We start from the raw sequence: 21007 nt of genomic DNA on the forward strand, positions 1-21007 counted from the left end.
TTTTTAATAGAGGCACAATTTATGCCGGCTGCCTAATATAAGCGTGAAGTATGATCAGTTAGTTTGCAGAACATCAGGGCTTCAGATTCCATAAATGTCATCAGTTTTTGGTCCAAAGTGAGCTTTAAGGCTGTTAGCTGGTGTGCTTTTAAAAGCCAATGTCCTGTTGGCTCTTAAGAACAGGGGAATGACTAAAAGGAGACGGTTATTGATCTGCTGCACATTAGGTGGAAACAAACTTCCAAGAGTGATATGCATGTGTTCATTTCATTTGGCATGATGCCAAAGTCTAGTGCCCCCCCCCCCCCCCCCCCCCCCCCCCCCCAGATTGCGCTGTAAACATTTGGCTGCAATTAGCATTTGCTCACATTGCATCCTTTAGCACATCCTGGTGCACATTTTTGTTTCACAGTTCTGAGCATCATCAAGTTCTGTCCCGAACGTTTCCCAGCTTTAGAACAAAGCCCTCCCCAGTGGCTCTTCACGGCAGCAGACGCATTGTGGATTTTCTTTCTCTTCACGTGTGTTTGGTATTGAAAAAGTGACCTTTGCCAGTTCGTATGAGCTCCTGGGAAAAGTGGGTGTTTTCACAGGAAGTTAATGCCCCCCCCCCAAAAAAAACCCCATTAATTCTGCCTCCCCCCCCCCCACTTATGTCTCCTTTCAAGCCCTCTCTGCTCCTCACTGACACTCCTCGCACAGACTTGTGTATTTCTTGTGCGAAGCAAACAGAAATGTGATAACGGAGCATGGTTTGGTCATGTCAGGCCGTCTTCACTTTCATCTGTTTAGCATTAGGCCGTGTGATTACACACAGCTGTTTCTAGTTGAGCCCCAGAGGTGCGACACAAGTTTAACTCGGGGACAGGAAGTCCTGTGCCGGCGGGGCCCCAGTCAGATTTCTAATTTCTTAGATCACTGACTATGTTTTTTGTTTTTTTAATATAGTTTCCGTGGGCAATTGAATGTCTGCAAAGAGGACCATTCCTGAGTGGAGCTGGTCTTGCTGTGATGTTGCAGTCTGAAGTTGATCAGCCTTGTTCTGTTATGTGTGGCTTGGCAGGCTCCAGTCAGTCTGCCATGTGGTTTGCATCCTTAATTGAAATTGCTGCCCTTGGCTCTGGCCAAACTGAACTTGTCTTGCATATGGCACGTTTCACCTGTCAGCTGTAGGGTAACCCTTCCCAACCCGTTTACTGCCTGCTGCTGTTGCCTCTCCTTCATGCTGACTTCTCAGTATTTCGTATATTGAGCAGAACCAACCGTCTGGACAACCGTCTGGTGACACGAGCTGAAAACTCAGAGCAGGAAAGCAAAATGGGTGGCTGTGCTGTTGTTTCTGTGCTAAGTGTGGGATGGAAGTTTTGAGATGAAGAATGAAATGACTTGCTGATTTTCAGCAGATATAATCTTGGAGAACATGCATGTTTTTCTGCTCCTGATTGAAATAACAGCATTATTGCCTCACAATTTCTCTGTTCAAAATCTGTTAAGAATTTATAAAAGATTAGACTGCATATAATTGGGGTTTTTGCCATTTCACAAGTTGCTTGGCGACTCCAAATTGTCCCGTCAGAGTACGAGTGGCGGTCCCTCTTTGCGTTTCCCTGCGATGATTTGGCTACCTGTGTGCGGTGTTGTCTGCTTTTTGACCCACAGTAGCTGGGATAGACTGTACAGAACAAAGCAGGAATAAAATGATTTTTATTCTGTATTTGTAACTTTGTGTGATAATTTGGTCACGTTTCAATGTGTATATCAGGAAATATGCTGAGGTTAGAGCTGCCTTAGGCATCTATTTTTAGTTTGATAAAAAGAATGTAAGTGCATGAATTGAATATGTATTGATTTTTTATGTATTGTATTTACTGAACGGTATTGTTTTTTAGCTTATAGACTCATTATGGTGATTGCCACATGTTAAGCCCATCCATCCATCCATCTTCCTCCGCTTATCCGGCTTATCCGGGACCGGGTCGCGGGGGCAGCAGACTGAGCAGAGATGCCCAGACTTCCCTCACCCCAGCCACTTCCTCCAGCTCCTCTGGGGGGACCCCGAGACGTTCCCAGGCCAGCCGAGAGACGTAGTCTCTCCAGCGTGTCCTGGGTCTTCCCCGGGGCCTCCGCCCAGTGGGACATGCCCGGAACACCTCTCCAGGGAGGCGCCCAGGAGGCATCCGAACTAGATGCCCGAGCCACCTCAACTGGCTCCTTTCGATGTGGAGGAGAAGCGGTTCTACTCCGAGCTCTCCGCGGGTGACCAAGCTTCTCACCCTATCTCTAAGGGAGCGCCCAGCCACCCTGCGGAGGAAGCTCATTTCAGCCGCTTGTATTCGGGACCTTGTTCTTTCGGTCATGACCCATAGCTCATGACCATAGGTGAGTACTGGAACGTAGATCGACCGGTAAATTGAGAGCTTTGCTTTTCGGCTCAGCTCTCTCTTCACCACGACGGACCGATAGAGCGACCGCATAACTACGGACGCTGCTCCGATCCGCCTGTCAATCTCACGCTCCGATCTTCCCTCACTCGTGAACAAGACCCCAAGGTATTTAAACTCCTCCACCTGGGGCAGGGACACTCCACCGACCGAGAGATGGCAAACTACCTTTCTCCGGTCAAGGACCATGGCCTCAGATTTAGCGGTGCTGACCCTCATCCCAGCCGCTTCACACTCGGCCGCAAACCGCCCCAATGCACGCTGGAGGTCCCGGTTCGATGAAGCCAACAGGACAACATCATCTGCAAAAAGCAGAGAGGAAATCCTGTGGTCCCCAAACCAGATCCCCTCCGGCCCCTGGCTGCGCCTAGAAATTCTGTCCATAAAAACTATGAACAGAACCGGTGATAGAGGGCAGCCCTGCCGGAGTCCAACGTGGACCGGGAACAGGTCTGACTTACTGCCGGCTATGCGGACCAAGCTCCTACTCCGGTCATACAGAGACCGGACAGCCCTCAGTAAGGCTCCCCGGACCCCATACTCCCAGAGCACCCCCCACAGGATGCCACGGGGGACGCGGTCGAACGCCTTCTCCAAATCCACAAAACACATATGGACTGGATGAGCGAACTCCCACAAACCCTCCAGCACCCTAGATAGGGTGTAGAGCTGGTCCACTGTTCCACGACCAGGACGGAAACCGCACTGTTGTTCCTGAATCCGAGGTTCGACTATCGGACGGACTCTCCTCTCCAGTACCCTGGCATAGACTTTCCCAGGGAGGCTGAGGAGTGTAATTCCCCTATGGTTGGAACACACCCTCCGGTCCCCCTTCTTAAAGAGGGGAACCACCACCCCTGTCTGCCAGTCCAGTGGTACGGTTCCCGACCGCCATGCGATGCTGCAGAGACGTGTCAGCCAAGACACTCCCACAGCATCCAGAGACTTGAGGTGCTCAGGGCGGACTTCATCCACCCCCGGGGCCCTGCCACCGAGGAGCTCGTTGACTACCTCAGTGACTTCAGCCCGGGTAATGGACAGCCCCACCCCAAAATCCTCACTCTCCACTTCTTCAATAGAAGGCGTGTCAGTGGGATTGAGGAGATCCTCGAAGTACTCCTTCCACCGCCCGACAATGTCCCCAGTCGAAGTCAACAGCTCCCCACCTGCACTGAAAACGGTGCCTGTGGAGAACTGCTTTCCCCTCCTGAGTCGCCGGATGGTTTGCCAGAATTTCTTCGAGGCCAACCGATAGTCCTTCTCCATGGCCTCACCGAACTCCTCCCAGGACCGAGTTTTCGCCTCTGCAACAGTCCGGGCCGCAGCTCGCTTAGACTGCCGGTACCTGTCAGCTGCCTCTGGAGTCCCGCAGGCCAGCCAGGCCTGGTAGGACTCCTTCTTCAGCTTGACGGCATCCCTTACTTCCGGTGTCCACCACCGGGTTCTGGGGTTACCGCCGCGACAGGCACCAGAGACCTTGCGACCACAACTCCGAGCAGCAGCAGAGACAATGGAGGTGGAAAACATGGTCCACTCGGACTCAATGTCCCCAACCTCCCCCGGTACCTGTTTGAAGTTCTCCCGGATGTGGGAGTTAAAGACTTCCCTGACGGAGGGCTCAGCCAGACGTTCCCAGCAGACCCTCACAGTACGTTTGGGTCTTCCAAGTCTTTCCGGCCTCTTTCCCCGCCAGCGAATCCAACTCACCACCAGGTAGTGATCGGTGGACAGCTCCGCCCCTCTCTTCACCCGAGTGTCCAAGACACAGGGCCGAAGGTCACCTGAAACAACTACAAAGTCGATCATTGCTTGTTAGCCCTTGCCTAGGGCGTCCTGATGCCAGGTGTACTGATGGACACCCTTGTGCTCGAACATGGTGTTCGTTATGGACAAACTATGACGAGCACAGAAGTCCAATAACAAAACACCACTCGGGTTCAGATCAGGGGGGGCGTTCCTACCAATCACACCCCTCCAGGTGCCACTGTCATTGCCCACGTGGGCATTGAAGTCCCCCAGGAAGACAATGGAGTCCCCCGTTGGGGCACTTTCCAGTACCCCTTCGAGAGACACCAAGAAGGCCTGGTACTCCGAACTGCTGTTCGGCCCGTAAGCCGAAACAACCTCTCGCACCAGCTCAGGCTCCTTCCCTCCCAGAGAGGTGACATTCCATGTCCCAAAACCCAGGTTCCATGATCGGGGTTTGGGCCGCCGAGGCACCCGCCCTCGACTGCCACCCAAACCACACTGCACCGGCCCCTTTTGAGGTCTCCCACGGGTGGTGGGCCCATGGGAGAGCGGTCCCACGTCGCTCCTTCGGGCTGTGCCCGACCGGGGCCCGTGGGAAGAGCCCCGGCCACCAGGCGCTCGCCTGCGAGCCCCGACCCTGGGCCTGGCTCCAGAGTGGGGCCCCGGTGACGCCAATCCGGGCGACGTAATCGGGTCCTCGTTGTTTCTTTTCATCAGGGGTTTCTGAACCGCTCTTTGTCTGGCTCGTCACCCAGGACCTGTCTGCCATGGGAGACCCTACCAGGGGCTTAAGCCCCAGACAGCTTAGCTCCTGGGATCACCCGAGCTCTCAAACTCCCCCACCACGTTAAGGTGGCGGTTCATGTTAAGCCCCTTGTGGGTTTTTGGCAACCATCCATCACATCCGCATTGTTGAATATTCTGTTTTTATTTACTTTTTTTAATATGTGATAAATGAAATAAATAAAATTAAAAAAAAAGAAGAAGGTCGAATAGGAAGACTGGTATGAGTGAGGATGGGATGAATCAGATGATTTGCAGTGGCAATGCCTAAAAGGGAGCAGTCATAAATGGGGGGAAAAAAGTTGATATATGATGATTAAAGTTAAGATTTTTGAATTTTTGTTGATGATTGGACTTCTTGTGAAGGCTAACTGACAAGGACTTGGTTTGAAAGAAATGTCTCTTTTCTTAGAAAAAGCAATATTGATTTGATTGTTGTGTTTTCTGCAGGAAAAAGCAGATTTAAATTTGTTTTTATTGTAAGGATTTATAATTTTATCACTGAAATTTCCACCATTGATAGCTCATATTTGTAGTTATGTGGAAAGTACTTATCACAGTTTTACTTATCTTAGTCTAATTGTTTTGACTGCAAATTCATTGAAAAGAGATATCTGTTCAATCAAATTGTAAATGAAAGGAGCCTGTGAAGGAGTTTGGTGAGTATTTTGGCAGCCATACAGGCTTAAAAACTCTGACGCTAAACGTTGACTGTTGAGTTTCCAGAGTCCAATGTGCAGAGACCTTAGCTTTGTCTGTGATGTCTGTTGCACCTTTGATTTGGAGTTCTACCTCTAGATAACAATGTTGCAAAGAGACACTGGTAAGGAAGCAAGTTTTCATGTGCGACAGAGATAGAAAAAGGATCTAAATTTAGTGTGAGTAAAGCTATTTGTGTGGGGAGGATGTGGGTGCACAGTAGTGCAAGCATGATGCTGATTACACGCCTCCACATATCACCCATTCTTGCTTTTCTTTAGGCAGACAGCCAGCAGTTGTAGCTACGTATTGCATGTCATTTGTTATCTGAAAGATCGGTGTTTTGAGCTGGTTTAGAACAGATTTTTTGTACCATATTTTTCAAACTACAAGTCACCCGGTAGTATAAGTGGTAGCAGCTGAAAAAGGCATAATTAAGAAGGGGGAAAAAAATTACATATGAGTTGCACTTATGGGAGAAAAGTGTTGGTTCCGAACAAATCCACCGATCAAAGTAATGCTGCGTTAACACCCAACATGATTCACGAATCAAATTCCCGTCCGCAGCCTCGTTTTTAACGCTCAACAATGTGTTTACGAGTTGGACGCTACCATCGCATGTAGGAAAACCTACCATCAAGTTTTTAGCTTCATCGCTACATGACGGCATTGACTGTATGTCTGATTCACAACGGAGGATGTTGAGAAATCAGGTTTATTTATTCAGAAGAGCTCTACAAAAGTATCGTTAAGCACGTCTCCACATCAAGGTCAATGAAATTATTCTGCACTCGCTGTGCTGCATTAGTCCAAGGAAGGAAAACATAAAAATAAGAAAATTCTCAAAGTTCAGAAGAACACTCAGATTCTTCTCCATGTTTGTTTTGGGCGATGCTTCTTCTTCTGTGTTCCTGTCAGTGGCAAATACCGATACACCTACAATGCCCTCTTGCAGTTATTAGTATGAAAATAACAAATAAATGAGCCAATATTTATATTTTTAAATCACACATAAGACTCTCCTGAGTATAAGTCACACTCCTGGCCAAACTATGCACAATAATGCGATATATAATCATAAAAAATAGGATTTTTGATTTTTTTTTTCTCTCTTAACAATAGTCCCCACTGAATTTTATTGTTGGACACTTTATCTGAAAATGTTATCTTCACTTATAAACATAAACTAATGCTTATTAGAACCTTCCATCAGTGCTGTTTTAGGGAGGTGAAGACCTCCCAGCTGATCCAAAAACATTTGGAGAAATTACATCCTTCTCTTCATTGCAGATGGTTCAAACAAGCCACTACAATAAGAGAGAGGGAGATAGATCTCTGCAGCAAATTTTCTTCTGAAACTTGGTCTCAAGTGGTTTATGATTAAAGGGAAGCTGTAACGGGGTTCCTTTTCTCTCTCTCTCTTCATGGAGTTAACTAAAAGTTTGATAAAGTAATTCAATTACACAACTTATCAACTTTTTTCTGACCATTGAAGACTTGGAAAATTGCAAGTGTACATGCTTCCTGAAAGCTTGGGCGTGTATTTTTAAAGCTGCGGAATGTGGAGGAGGTGGCTAAGTGACAGGTTTGTTCTCTGGAAGGGAGGCAGTGCGGGGGGGGGGGGGGGGGGGGGGACGCGTCACCTGTGACATCACCGGCACCCAAAGGTTCAGAAGGGCCAGCTGCCTGCTGCAGAGGTGGAGTTTCCTTCCTGCAGAGCTGACCAGGACTCCGTGGGGCCTGAACCACCTTGCTGTTAACATCTAAACCGTAGCGATGCTCGCTTCGACTCACTGTCTTCCTCGGCTTCTACAGGGTTCGCTCCTTCTTTTGTGTTCACAGCAAAAACAGGCTAGAAATGAGTCAAGAATTCTTACAATTGGGGGGAAAAAAATTCATCTAAATAAGCAAAAAAAAAAATCTACCAATGGGGTAAAAAAAACATTGGTCTCACCAAGAATTTGCATTTTAAGAAGAATTCCAGTCACTAAGAGATATATTGAAATTCCCTTTCTGCTTTGGAGAGTGGTGGGAAAATGAAGGTTTGATGGTGTCCTGATTAAAACACATGGTTCAAATCCCATTATTCTCCCAAAGGAATTTCCAAACTGATGTATATGCATTTATTTATTTAAATCCTTCTAAATTGTATGATACAATGTTTAAATATTTTTCTGTAATAACTGCTTAAAATTGCACTATTCTTTTAATATTGTTGTCTGTGGATAGTATTGTTTTTAATTCTGATAGGGTCAAAATACCTGTTTTCTTTTTTTTCCATCAAAGAATTCGAATTGCTTATGGGAAAATCTAATTTGTACGTTTTTTTTCTTCCCTCTGTGCAGTTTTGCTTAACAGCTGGTAGCTGGTGGGTGTGAGTGCTCCCCAAAATCTCTCTGCAGGAGTCTGTTTTGTTTAAGAAAATCTGGACGAATCTCTTAGGACCTTCGGCCACATTACTTAGCATGACTCAGGCAGGCCTTTGCCACAAAGATCATGGTGGATCTCCTGCGTCATGCTTTAGTGTTCACCAAGCCCCTTTCCCCTTTTTTCACAGCCCTGCTCCTGCTGGCTCTGGTGATGCTAGCACTGCAGAGCAGCCTCGTGTATCATGGGAAAATAGAATCAGCTCTGCCAAAAGCCGAGTTCAGCAAGTACATTATCCGAGCACGTGGAGGCAGGACAGGAATGGCCAGAGGAGTGTGATGTTCGCCGCAGCCACCTGAGCTCACAGGAGACGGGGCTGATGTCACCTGCTGAAGATAGAAATGCAGGAGTTGTCGTCTTGCTGCAGGGAGGGACCAGACCTGCATTCTGACTTTCTTACTTTGTTGTGATGGCTGGGAAAGCATTAAAAAAGCACAGGAGGATGGATGAAACTCAGATCAGCATGCTAGCAGTGCTGCAGAGGCAACAGGACACTGAGCATCTTCACGCATGCAGTCTTCTCTTCTTTCTCTTTCGGCTTTTCCCATTAGGGGTCGCCACAGCGAAACAACCTCTGTTTTGAGGATGAGTCGCATGGTTAATTTGGCAATGTTTTACGCCGGATGCCCTTCCTGACGCAACCCTCTCAATTTATCCGGGCTTGGGACCGGCACAAAAGCAGAGAATGGAATAGGGAGCAGCCCGGATTCGAACCCTGGTTACACGGATGGAAGGCACCACAAATCAGCACGAGCTAAACTGGCTCCCAGCTACCTCCATGCACGCAGTAACATGTGCAAATGTAGAATTTGAAAGTGTGGCCTCCCAGTTTAGGGAAATTATGAATACTGCAGTTTCTGCACTATAGCGACTTTTACATGAAATTTAGAACAAAACACAGAGCCATGATCAACCAAACTAAGCTCGATATTAAGCTAAAAATATTACTATTACAGTTATGAGAATGAACACACTTTTTTTTGATGGGTGAAATGTACAAATCCGATTAGTGATTTTTCGTTTATTGATCTACTTTTTTTAAATTTGGTCATTATTTTTGGCTGTGTTGCATGTAACAATATTACCTTTTTGGAAGAACTCAGATCCTATACTTGAAATCCCTTTCACTGTTACATGTCAACACAACTGTGACGGCAAAACATTTGGCCAAAAAGGTACATTCAGTCACATATGAATCTCTTTAAAGTCCCACTTCCTTCATCTTATGCTCTAATTTAAAAGCGTTCCAAGGGGTCTTTTAATTAGGATTATGCCGCTAGCCCAAAAACCTGTGTGGCTTTCTAGGCCCGAGTTTTCTTTAGAAATTCACCTCTAGGTTGTGCTTTGTTGGTGCAGAGCAACAACACCCCCCCCCCCCCCCCTCCTCCCCGTTTCTGAGAGCGCTCTGTTTACACGATCTCTCACTAGCTTACAGCCCCAACCTAACGTTACCAGAGCAACAAAAATGACGAGCATTATCGGAGCTATCCAGCCATACAGTTTAAACCATAAACATTTTTAAACCATAAATAGATCTATTTGTCTGCAAGTGGATGCATCAAAATAGAGCCATCTGTGGCCTCCTTAATCACAGAAGATGCCAACGTGACAAAGCATGATTTTCATCAAAGTGGGTCTTTAAAAATTACTATACTTTTGAAGACTAAAAAAGCGTTAGTTTTTAAAAAAAAAACAAAATATTGACTTTAAAAGCCTGCTACAGCAAATGTATACTCTGCAAACCTGTCTTCACAGGATTTAAATGTTAAAATTTAGTTTTTTTTAATTAAATTCCTAAAATCTATCATTTTAATCTTTTATATTATATTTTATATATTTTATTTCTCCTCTGGAAACGGAAGAAAATCTTTTAGTAGTAAAACAATACAAATAACTTTCTTTTATAATAGTTTGTTTGGAAGTTTGATCTAGTTTGATGACAACAGTATTTTATAATGAATTCTGTTAGGTTTTGTTTCATTTTCTTTTGAGAATCTTTGACTTTACATATATATTTATATACCATTTTCCGTAAGAAAGAACTTGTAGTAGTCCTAAATTGGATCATAAATGTGGCTGTCCCCCCCCCCCTTTTTTTCTCTGATATGTTATTTACACATTAGACCAAAGTTTTAATTTACACTAAGGGCAGCATCAACTCATGTTGTTGTGCCCCCCCCCTCCTTACTTCTAGATAACACCCCATCTGCATTGTGAAAGTCAAAGTGAAATGCTGCTCATTGTTGGTCTGTAAATGTGTGTTTTGGTGTAATTGCTCGGTGTCTTGGGGTGTTGGTTTGACATTCCGGAGCACTCCCCTCTGCTGTCACCACCTAACAGGACCCTGGAGGGGAGGTTAGGGGAGGGGGGGGGGGCAAAACATGGGAAAAATCTCAAAAATGCGCGACTCCCCTGTCTTTCCTCTGCTCGCCGGCCCCACCCTTCCAGTGTGGGTTACTAGGAGACCGGGATTTACAGAATCAAAGCCATGGAGATGAAATGGAACGCCACTGTTGTAACAGAGGAAACGTCTTATTAAAGTGTTACTAACGTGAAAAACGGCCTGCTGAGAAAGACGCAGCACTGACTGGTGTGTGAGCGGAGGGGTGGAGGAGAATATTCACTTCACATTTTTTATGCAGGTGTCTGCAGACGCTGTGTTTACCTCCCGTCTGCAGAATGCCCGTAAAGGCAGAGGTCAACGGGAGGGTCTGCTAAGGACGTCTACTCCCGTTTGGGAGCAGCTCGTGCCGATCTTTCTGTAGCAAAGCAGAAATGATGAGCTGGAGTCGAGTCATTTAGATTTTTTGAATGTTTTGTTGATGAGTCATGTCATGCACAAAGAGCTGCTCACATCACAGCTGCAGGGAATGAACATCGCAGGGTGTTAAAGGTCTTCATCGGGGAAAAGAAACCTTATTACTCGCTAAAGCTAGTTTTGTCAGTTTCCTGTTGGTATAGAATACCGCTTATCCTAACCTCCAACACCCCCCCCCCCATGAATAGGCTGTAAAATGTCAGCAGGTCATAATTAGGTTTGTGTGGAAACAGACTGCCTTCAAATAATCCGTGTCTTGATGTGTCTCTCTTGCAGTCTTACTTTGTCACCGATTATGACCCAACAATTGAAGACTCTTATACTAAGCAGTGCGTGATCGACGAACGGGCGGCGCGGCTCGACAGTAAGTCCTGCTTTGACACGTCTGCAACACTGTTTGTCCTTTATGCCCATGTAGATGAAATCCACCCTTTCTGGCAACATGAGAAGTCATATGACAGCTAATAAACTGAACTGACGAGTAGTGTGGCAGAGAGAAAAACATTGCCTGAAATTGTGTTTATTTTTTTGTCCTTAAGTCCCACTCCAATCATCTTTAAACATTCATTTTTAGCCCAAATCAAAAACCTGTGTGGTTTGCTAGGACATAGTTTCTGCAAAATGACAGGAGTTAATTAGGAATTTGCCTCTGAGTTGTGGGCAGGTCAGCTGGGGTGGAGTAAGCCTGCTCCTTTCCCATCATCCATCTGTTTTTACACTCTCCTGCTAGCTTACAGCCCCCACACCCCAACCTAACATTTCCGGTGCAACCAAAATGGCAACTAATATTGGAGCTATCCAGCCGTACAGTTTTGAGGCAGAAAAACAAAGACGTACCTGGATCTATTTGTCTGCAAGTGGATGCATCAGAATAGAGCAGAGCAGAGAGCTAGTGTCACACCGATTGTACCGCCTACATCACAGCGTCATAATTTTCTCCTGATTCACAACAACTTTAATAAAGAAATACTCAAATGTAATTTTAAGCTTCATTTTCCTTAAAAATATCCTCCATTGGGAGAGAATGCTGCATAATCACGTTCAAATTACCAAAAATTCCATTTTCATGGGAGTGGGTATCTAAAAAAAATTTGGTTGTGCCAAGTCATGACTCCTGCCGACAAAGCTGACTTCTTCACTTTTTCTGTTTGTCTGTCCGTGTGTGCGTTTGTGCGCCGGTGCATGTGCTTGTGGTGCGCAGTCCTCGACACGGCTGGACAGGAAGAGTTTGGAGCCATGCGAGAACAATACATGAGGACAGGGGAGGGCTTCCTGCTCGTCTTCTCAGTGACCGACAGAGGAAGGTAGGTGACAGTTTTTTCGCCATGTGGTAACAGCCGCACACACTTGACTCGCTGTTCGCCGCTTTTCTCTATTGTACACGATGTTTACGCTTCACAGTCGCATGCTACACCCTCACTGGTTCGAAACCCCATGCTCGCTGCACTGCCACTCTCACTTGTTGCTGCTCTCGTTTCCGGACCCTGTTGTTGTTCTTGTTGTCGTTCTCCTTTGTTCTTAAGACTTCCTCTCGTACTGTGCCCTGTTTAATCCACCTTTGCTTTCGATTGAAGGCCAAAGTAGAGTCGGAAAAAGGAAAAAAAAAATCAGCTCACAAGGGGTTCTGGATTTTTTGATGCATGCAACTTAAATGTTCCATCTCTTAAAAGTTTGATCTCTTACTTGGGACTTCTTTTTTTTTTAAGTTTGTATGCACTAACAACATGGATGTATATATGTACTGAAAACACCGTCAGGCACTCACAGTTCTTTAACCTTTTGAACCCAACTCTGTCACTTGCCTTGTGTTTCAGTTCAAACTTGTTTACGCTCACACTGTGTTATTTTAAAGTAAAGATTCAGAGTGTCACGATAAATAAACTGTCCCTTTTTTCAGATCCCAGTTCGCCATGGCAACAGAGAGCGCCTTAAAAGCATGCATTCCTCCACCTGCAAATGCAGCAGATGTGCTGGCATTCTTTTATGAGGATCAGGCAGCTTTTCTGAAGGGGGAAAAGGGAGATGATCAGAACGATGTTCTTCTAGGAGCTTATGTTTAATCAAATTGTGTGATTTTTTTTTCACCAAAAAACCCAAAATTGGATTGTCTAAAGTCAATGAAGTTGGATTTACAAACAATAGTTTTTCTACGCTCTTGTTGGACCGTCTCCCGCTTCCCATCAAGTGACATTGTGTCCCTCAGCAGTGCTGGGAGCTGCATTCCCTCGTCCCCACCCACAACCCCCTCCCAGTGTTTATGTTGTAAACACTCTTTCCTTCCTCCATTTATATTAGTCAAGTCTTTCCAGATTTACTATGTGCTCAGCACGACTGGAATGCTATCCTGGGTTTGTGGTTGCATTCTGCCTCATCTCCCCACCCCCAGGCTGTCTGACATATTCTTTTTTTTTTTTTTTTTTTGCCCATCAAATCTGCATTACAGTGGGGCAGCAGTCGGGTCAATTTGCCTAACCCCCTGCCTTCGATAAACACAGTTTATGTTCCACCCCAACTGGTGACACTTAGGGCTGGGCCGCGCTTTTGCTTTCCAGTGATGACAGTGAAGACTTCATTTAGCGGCGTGGATGCATGTACCAGTGGAAAGCATTTTATGGCTTGTTTGTTTTGGAGGACCCCGCATAACGCCTGTTTTTATTTTTTATTTTTTCATAGCTTTGAAGAGATCTACAAATTTCAAAGACAAATCCTCCGAGTCAAAGACAGAGACGAGTTCCCCATGATCCTTGTAGGAAACAAAGCCGATTTGGAGATACAAAGACAAGTAAGTCTCCAAGAACTGAACTCAAATGATCTAATGACGAACAATTAAAACATATAGAAATGCACCGTGCTTTCATTTTTCCCCTCTATGTCTTGTATGGTTATCTTGCTTACAGTAGAGTCAGCCCAGCTGCAGGAAGCTATCATACAGCAGTTTGTGACTGAATAAAAGAGGAAATAGAAACTGTTGTGTCAAGAAAGCAGAGAGAGAAGATCTTGATTAAATAATGTAAATAATGAACTTTTTGGGGGAGTCTGTTGGTGCACATTAAAGCATTTTCCAGCAGTGAATCCACAGCACCTCCTAATGGTGAAAGAGGGACACTGCGGGCAAATCCTATAGAAATGGATCCAAATTTGCTTAACTAAGTTTTTTAAGCCAAATGCTATCCAGGCAAGATGGATAAAGAGAAGATATTCTTATTTTTTGCTAAACTTTCTCCATTTTAAAAGTACAGTATATTGGTTCCTGAATGCATTAGTGGAGGGGACGGGTCCTTTCCTCTCAGTTTAGGCACATATTCACGATTCTCTCGCTGTCTGTTACCTCAGGTCAACCAGGAAGAGGGTCAGAATTTGGCGAGACAGTTAAAAGTCACGTATATGGAGGCTTCAGCCAAAATCCGAATGAACGTAGACCAGGCTTTCCATGAACTGGTTAGAGTAATCAGGTAAGATTCTTACAAGTCAATCTGAAGATGAACTCTAGTTTTTTTTTGTTTATTAGTTTTCATTTTTTATAATAAAAACATGTTTCTTATCATCTATCATTACAGGTAGAATGCGCTATCCCCTCATGTAAAAAATAAAAAAATTTAAGCAATTGTTCTCATCTGCCTTTTAAACATTTTAGCTTTTTTCTAGTGAGTTTTTGTTTTTTACATTTTAAATACAGTTCATACAAAAATGATTAGAAAATGTTGAACTGCAAGAGCAGCTCCACCTGCTTCATTTAAGAATGGAGATGCCTCCAGGGAGTCTGATGTTCTAGTTTCCTGTGATGGAGCAGTCAAATTTCTATAAGAACATTTTCAGTAATTCATGTTTATGAATGTCACCCCCCACAAACAATCTAAGCTGTGTTGAAAATACACTTGGTAATCATAAAATGAGATAGGATATCTTTTGACATAAATACGGAAACAAAGTGTTTGCGGAGATGGTCGGGCTCATATGTCCTAAACGTTTTGCTCTTCCGTGACCCCTGCAGGAAATTCCAAGAACAGGATTGTCCACCCTCGCCAGAACCAACGAGAAAAGAGAAAAACAAGCGGGGCTGCCATTGTGTGATTGTCTGAATCTGCCTTATTACTGTAGAAATCATGCAGCTTCTCAACCCCCCCCCCCCAACTCTGCCTGACATCAGATCCTAAGTGGATGACTGACCGCTGCCTTCTCCACGTGCATGACTCCAGACAGCCTTTTCTGAGATACTTTGACCAGAAACTGCTGTTTCCAGGACATTGCTATGGACAACTGACAATGCCAAATTGTAACACCACTCTACCTTCAGTTGTAAGCTAATTTACAGGCGAGAGTCCTGACACTAAACATTGCCTTCTTAAAAAAATCAACCTGAAAAATTCACGTTTTGTGTTCTGAAGGACCTTGGTTTTGCCTTGTAGTGAAATTTACTGCTACCAAGATTGAATGATCTATATATTCCGAATGTTGGTGACTTCCTTTAGTGTCTGACCAGAGCAGAGATTATCTTCTGAAGCTTTGCATATGTCGTGCCATATTCACTTTTATTCCGATGTGCTAATCTGCTACTGTACATATGTGACATTTTGTTGTGATTTTCAAAGTGTATTTCTAATGACCTATTAAATCACCACAGTGCAGTGTGTGAGGTTGAGTTTGGCTTTACATAAATAAAATTAAATATTTATGTAGATACATGTGTATATAAATATATCAAAATGATGCCTGAACATCCCTTAATATTCTACAAAAAAAACTAAGTTTTAGCAGCTTTTGCCATCATTTAAATCACCAAGCATGGAGTATTTGCAGTACTGATTTGCCTTGTAGTCTCAGTATTTTTTAGATAAGTGCTATAGATTGAATGATTGTCATTCTGTGCTATCTTCCTAAAGTGCAGAAAATATCAAGTTTATCTGGAGTTTTTCCATTGAAGGTTCAATCCAACTTTGTGTGTTTTTGGAACCACAAAAAAAGTGATTCTTAACATTCAGTTTCTCACAAATGCTGCTGGTAAGTCAATTAGTTGTAAATGAAGAGCCCACTCTCGCTGGGATTATACCATTGGAACCAACCCGTTTGCTCAAATTTACCCCTGATATAGTAGATGAGAAACTGATTCCGGTAAGAACGGCAGTGGTTTTTCTTTTCTTGAACTGTTTAGCTGTGTTTTTTTTTCTGTCCCCAATCGTCTCCTGGTGGAAGAAACGGCACACGAGAGTACTGAGATGCACAAAGTTAGCCCGTTTCTGGTGAACTCGGCGGACCCGCCACCTGTGGAGCTGTCCTAACTGCAGACGCAAAAACAACCTTCTTCTGACCTTTCACCCTTTGTACTTCCATTTAGGTCTTCAAATGAAGTACTTGAGTTTGATCCTTGTAATATACGTGAGCGAACAAGTTGATAAATAACGGACTTTATTCAAATGTTTCTACTTTTGTACATTATTTTCATATCAAACTAGTTGGCAAGTATTTTTCTATGTTTATAAGTGAGTAGATGTTCACTGCACTGCTGGGTGTGTACATATATATATATAAATATTAAGAAGAATATTTAATTCCTTTGAGTATTTTAAGATGACTGTTGGCCCAACTTTGCTCAATTAGAACCTTTACCCTGAAGTGACCAAGAATGTTTATTTTTTATTTGTTCATCTTACAGTTGGAGAATGTATTGAACCCGAGGTTGCTTGATCGACTATAACGTTTATACAAATGATTGTTGTCTCCGCATGGAGGGAATTAACAAAATGGATTATTGTAATCGGGACATTCAAAACACTCCCATCCGATCCCTTTGTGGGAATCATGTACATCCACATCACGATGTCTTTTTCTTCTACATTGGTCTATAATTTGCCTTGTGTCTAGCTTTTGGTGCTAAAATAAAATCTGTCATTGAGCCCAATAGGGTTAAAACATTTTTTTAATCATGTTTTCTTTCTCCTAGTGTTTTTCTGTGACAGAGAAGACTAGATTTTGATCAATTAATTTGATTTTAGAGTATTTAAGGGCGTAATTGCACTAGTTACTCGAAGGGAAAGTTTTTGATATTTGATCATTAACAAGCAAAAGAATCCATATAATTTTGTTTTGTGGTTGTGTAAATATAGAGAAATGATGACCAACAAATAGGCATTTTTTCATAAATTTGTGGCAGGTTTTGATTTGATGATCAGCTCTGTCAACCGAACTCCCACAAATGTAAACATTGATTTAATTGATAGTTTCCTTTTTTAGTGCAACTAATTTGGTTTTAATCTTACAAAAATTTAAGGCCAGCATGGAGAAAAATCAACAAATTACTAAAAAAATGTCTAGCCTGTTGATGAAAAGAATTCTTGTTGGATAAATGTTTTCAACAAAACGTCGATTGTCTGAATGGATGGTTGTGAAAATATATTCGGTGTTGCAACAAAAACATAGTTTTAGTGCAAATGAAAAGCATAAATCACTTGAAGTGAGTCGGAGCAGGTGAATAAAGGAGAGTCGGTCATCAGTAAGAACAGATCAATTGACCTGAAATAGAACGGGTCATCATGAGTGGATTGATTTACCGTCTTGCAGCAAAGGTCACCCATTATGAGGCAACACAATCTGGATCCCATTTTCAACTAAAGTTTGCTTATTTCAGTAAAAAATAAATTTTAAGAAAAAATGAGTAAAAACTATAAAGCTGAACTTGAGCCTGAGGATGCTGGATTGTCTATGACATAGACTCTATGACATAATTAGTGTGAAATGTTCTTGATAACCTAGAAAATGCTCAAACGATTTGCTCATTATACTGTCCCCAAAGGGGAACCAGGACACTAAGCCTGAGTTATATCCCGTGTTTGTGTGACCTTAGAATCACAGTTCAGAAACAGCTGACTGGAGTTCTCAGTGTGTTGTACCACATGCTGAAACATGTTTGTTAGAGTGATGAGTAACGAATATATTATTTTACTGCATTTCTTTGAGTTGACAATATCTCCTGAGGTAGCAAAAACTAAGCCAAGATCACTGATAATTACAAATTTAGGTTCCTTTCATCAAATCCTCACATATTCTGAAAATAGTAATAGAAGTGGACAGATTTCATTTTGGTTCACTCTTTAACCCTTGTAATATCTTAGATGACCCTACCCTTACTTTGACGTGTTCTCCCTACCATGACAAAGGTGGATAAAGGTGGAAAGATTTCATGAAATCCATGGACACCAGTGAAGATCACAAATCATAGAAGAAAAAAGGTTCAGAGCACTGTCTAGTGGGTCTAGATGACCCAACTCCCAATGTTAAAGTGCCCAGGAAAGCACAAGGGTTACAGAAAAATGATCTTATCAAGAAAAAGTTTCAATAGCAAAATAATCTTAGTTTGAGAAACATGTTTCTTTAAATTCAGAATTAATTGGGAAAACCATTTATTCTTTATTTTATTTAAAGAAACATTGCTAATGGAGTAAGTAGCATATATTTGACTTATTTCTACGGGGCCTGCTTTTGCAATTTGGATGGAGTATCATTATTTCACTCAATCAACTCAATTCATCTCGAGATGTTCAATTGACATGATGAGTAACGCAGAGGTGTCCATTTCTAGTAGTCGGAATTTTGAAGCAAAGTTTCAGGAGAGTTTATTCATGATGTTTACTTTGGTGTAAAACACAGGGGAGAAATATTATAAATATCTTAATAAATAAATATCCGTCCCCCCCAGTGTTTCCCAAAAACAAGCGGCTGCTGACGCTCCCCTCTCTGAGGTGGTACGGTCCGTGGAGGAGCGTCTGGCCGTGCTCACTCATCATAGCAGCGTTGTATGGTTGCTGCTCATCTTTCCCACTCAAAGGCGAATTTGCTGTTGTTGTTGTTGTTGTTGTTTTTTTGCCTCATTGTTCCGGCAGCGTATGCGCCCTCATTTGGCAGCCTCGCCATCAGGTCCGGTCCACCAAAACAGCGCCGAGGGACATGGAGGGAGTCGGCAGCAACAGGAGCATGTCTTACAGTAGATGGAGCTATGACAGGTAACCGCTATTTACATCCTCCACAGCCACTGTGTACCTTAAGGATGCTCACTCATTATATTATTATGAAGGCCGGTAATAAAAAAAAAAAAACACATGAGGAGTTGTATTTTTGCATTGAACAAGGGTTTTTGAATATAAAAGGCTGTTCTTTTGTATCAGTATAACATTTATTTTCCTGGCAAATGTATTGACTCCTCTTACCCTGGACATATAGGATACCTCATTAGACGTATATGTATACATATATCTAAGTTTTATTAGGTTAATAATAGGTATGATGGAGTCATAATTGGAGAAAAGAAATGGTTCATCCTTATGAAAATAGTCAAATATTGTCTGATATTGGCTTGCACTAACCAGTTATCACCCATCACTACTGTGTGTGGATTACATGATGCCTGACGGTGCTTTTGCTGCATTGATTATCGGAGCCCCCTATCGATGAGGCTTCACCCGGCATTATGTATGGAGCCTCTCTGTAATTTGTATTCTGGATCTGTGCTTGGACCTCCCAGGAGGCTGTCACTATAGAGCTATGTGCTCTCTTTGCCTGTTAAAATGCATGAGTCTACTTTGAAATCATTCTCTTACTCTAAGTAAGTATGTACATCAGAGTACCATTGCTTGGATTTAAAGTGACGCTACAGGACTGCTTGTTTTTTAGTGATGCAAACTTGTATGAAAAGTGTTATATAAAAACAATTTGATTTAATCATTTAACTGCCAAAGGTCTTCTTGTTTTTTGACTATTTTTAAAAAATGTGTCTTTTTTGAGATATAGTAAACACTCATGTTGCTCTATTGTTATTATTATTATTATTAATATTATTATATGATGGAAATCTATTTTTTGGTTAAAAATATCCTAGATTTGCACATAAAGCGATGCATTTTCTGAAAAAAATTCTATGTCCACAATGCTTTTTTTAAAATCTACTTTTAGTGATGCAAACTTGTATGAAAAAGGTTATATATTAATACATTTTTGATCAAAATATTTTATTTTTAGTAAAGCTATTCTTGTTTTTTGACTATTTTTTAATTAATTTTTTTCTTCTTTAAAAAATATATTATAAAGTCAGGCCACTTTACTTTTTCTTGCCTGGAAATTAAATTTTTTGGTTAAAAAAAAATCCAATCTTTGCACAATATGTGGATGTATGGACCATTTCTACAGTTTGAATATGAACAACAGATCTACCTCTTTATTGCAGTTGTTTATTACTACTACATCTAATTGTTTACTTACTAAGCTGATACAATTCTTTAAAGCGTTTATTGTTACTATTTTTGGTTCATTATATAACTGCTGGAAATGTGATGCAGAAAAATCTTCCAACCTGACATATTTTTATTGATTTTTTGGGGGGGGAATTATATTGTTGCGTTGTAAATTAAAGAAGAAAAAAGAATGTACCAAACATTTAAAAAGAAGAAGCAGATAAATTAATTAAAATCCTCAGTGATTTAAATATTTCAAAGTTTGAGGCAGATGGTGGAAAGATGATCCAGGTTCATCAGATAATAGGTCAATTCTTCTAATAGGCGACACTTCATAAATGTATGAATGCAAAGTAGCATCAAACCATTTTTTTTTTTAGCTATATGTCTTTAACTCTCTTAGTTTCACTTTTTAAATAAAATGCTTCACTGGTTTTCCAAAAGGCTTGTTCTTCCCTCACGATGCTGTCGTATACCAGAAATGTGTTGGTGGGTTTTTGCCGCCACAGTCATGCTTCTTGGACCAGCAGTGCGTCACAGACAGTCACACAGTGTCGTGGCACCCACTGTGCAAACACTGTATCCGAGAGATGGAAGGCCAAGGTGGTGTGACAAGATACTATTGAGCGCCTCCATTTCCTGACCTTTTTATCTTTTCTTTATTTTTTTTTTTACCCTGATATAAAGGTTAGCTTGAATTTCCTTCTGTGCATTGTATCCTCTCAGCCAAATACAGTTTAATCAGGTTCAGAAAAAGAGGGAGTTAGAGGAGCTTATGAAAGAACATTTGCCGTCAGTTTCTCTGTTATCAGGCCTCACTATGAGTTTAAGAGTGTGTGGGTAGGACTGCGCAAAGAAAAGAAAAGACTTGT

At 42.5% G+C, this 21007-nt stretch overlaps 2 protein-coding genes across 3 annotated transcripts in view; both read left to right on the top strand.

Moving 5' to 3' along the window:
* Positions 1-16824, top strand: part of rras2 (RAS related 2) — a 30030-nt gene extending 13206 nt beyond the window's left edge. The window contains exons 2-6 of the mRNA XM_023953447.2: positions 11194-11281; positions 12119-12221; positions 13591-13699; positions 14251-14369; positions 14909-16824. Coding sequence (XP_023809215.1) covers positions 11194-11281; positions 12119-12221; positions 13591-13699; positions 14251-14369; positions 14909-14996 — 507 coding nt within the window. The 3' untranslated portion in view covers positions 14997-16824. The remainder of the gene's footprint in view (positions 1-11193; positions 11282-12118; positions 12222-13590; positions 13700-14250; positions 14370-14908) is intronic.
* A 1824-nt stretch (positions 16825-18648) lies between these two features.
* Positions 18649-21007, top strand: part of tub (TUB bipartite transcription factor) — a 52402-nt gene continuing 50043 nt past the window's right edge. Inside the window, exon 1 of one of the 2 annotated variants that reach the window (XM_011489389.4) lies at positions 18649-18911. In XM_011489389.4, coding sequence (XP_011487691.1) covers positions 18856-18911 — 56 coding nt within the window. In that variant the 5' untranslated portion in view covers positions 18649-18855. The remainder of the gene's footprint in view (positions 18912-21007) is intronic. The other variant, XM_023953448.2, reaches the window with a different exon arrangement.

Source organism: Oryzias latipes, chromosome 3 (genome assembly GCF_053564925.1).
Source record: "Oryzias latipes strain Hd-rR chromosome 3, Olatipes_Hd-rR_3.1".
Lineage (NCBI taxonomy): Eukaryota > Metazoa > Chordata > Actinopteri > Beloniformes > Adrianichthyidae > Oryzias > Oryzias latipes.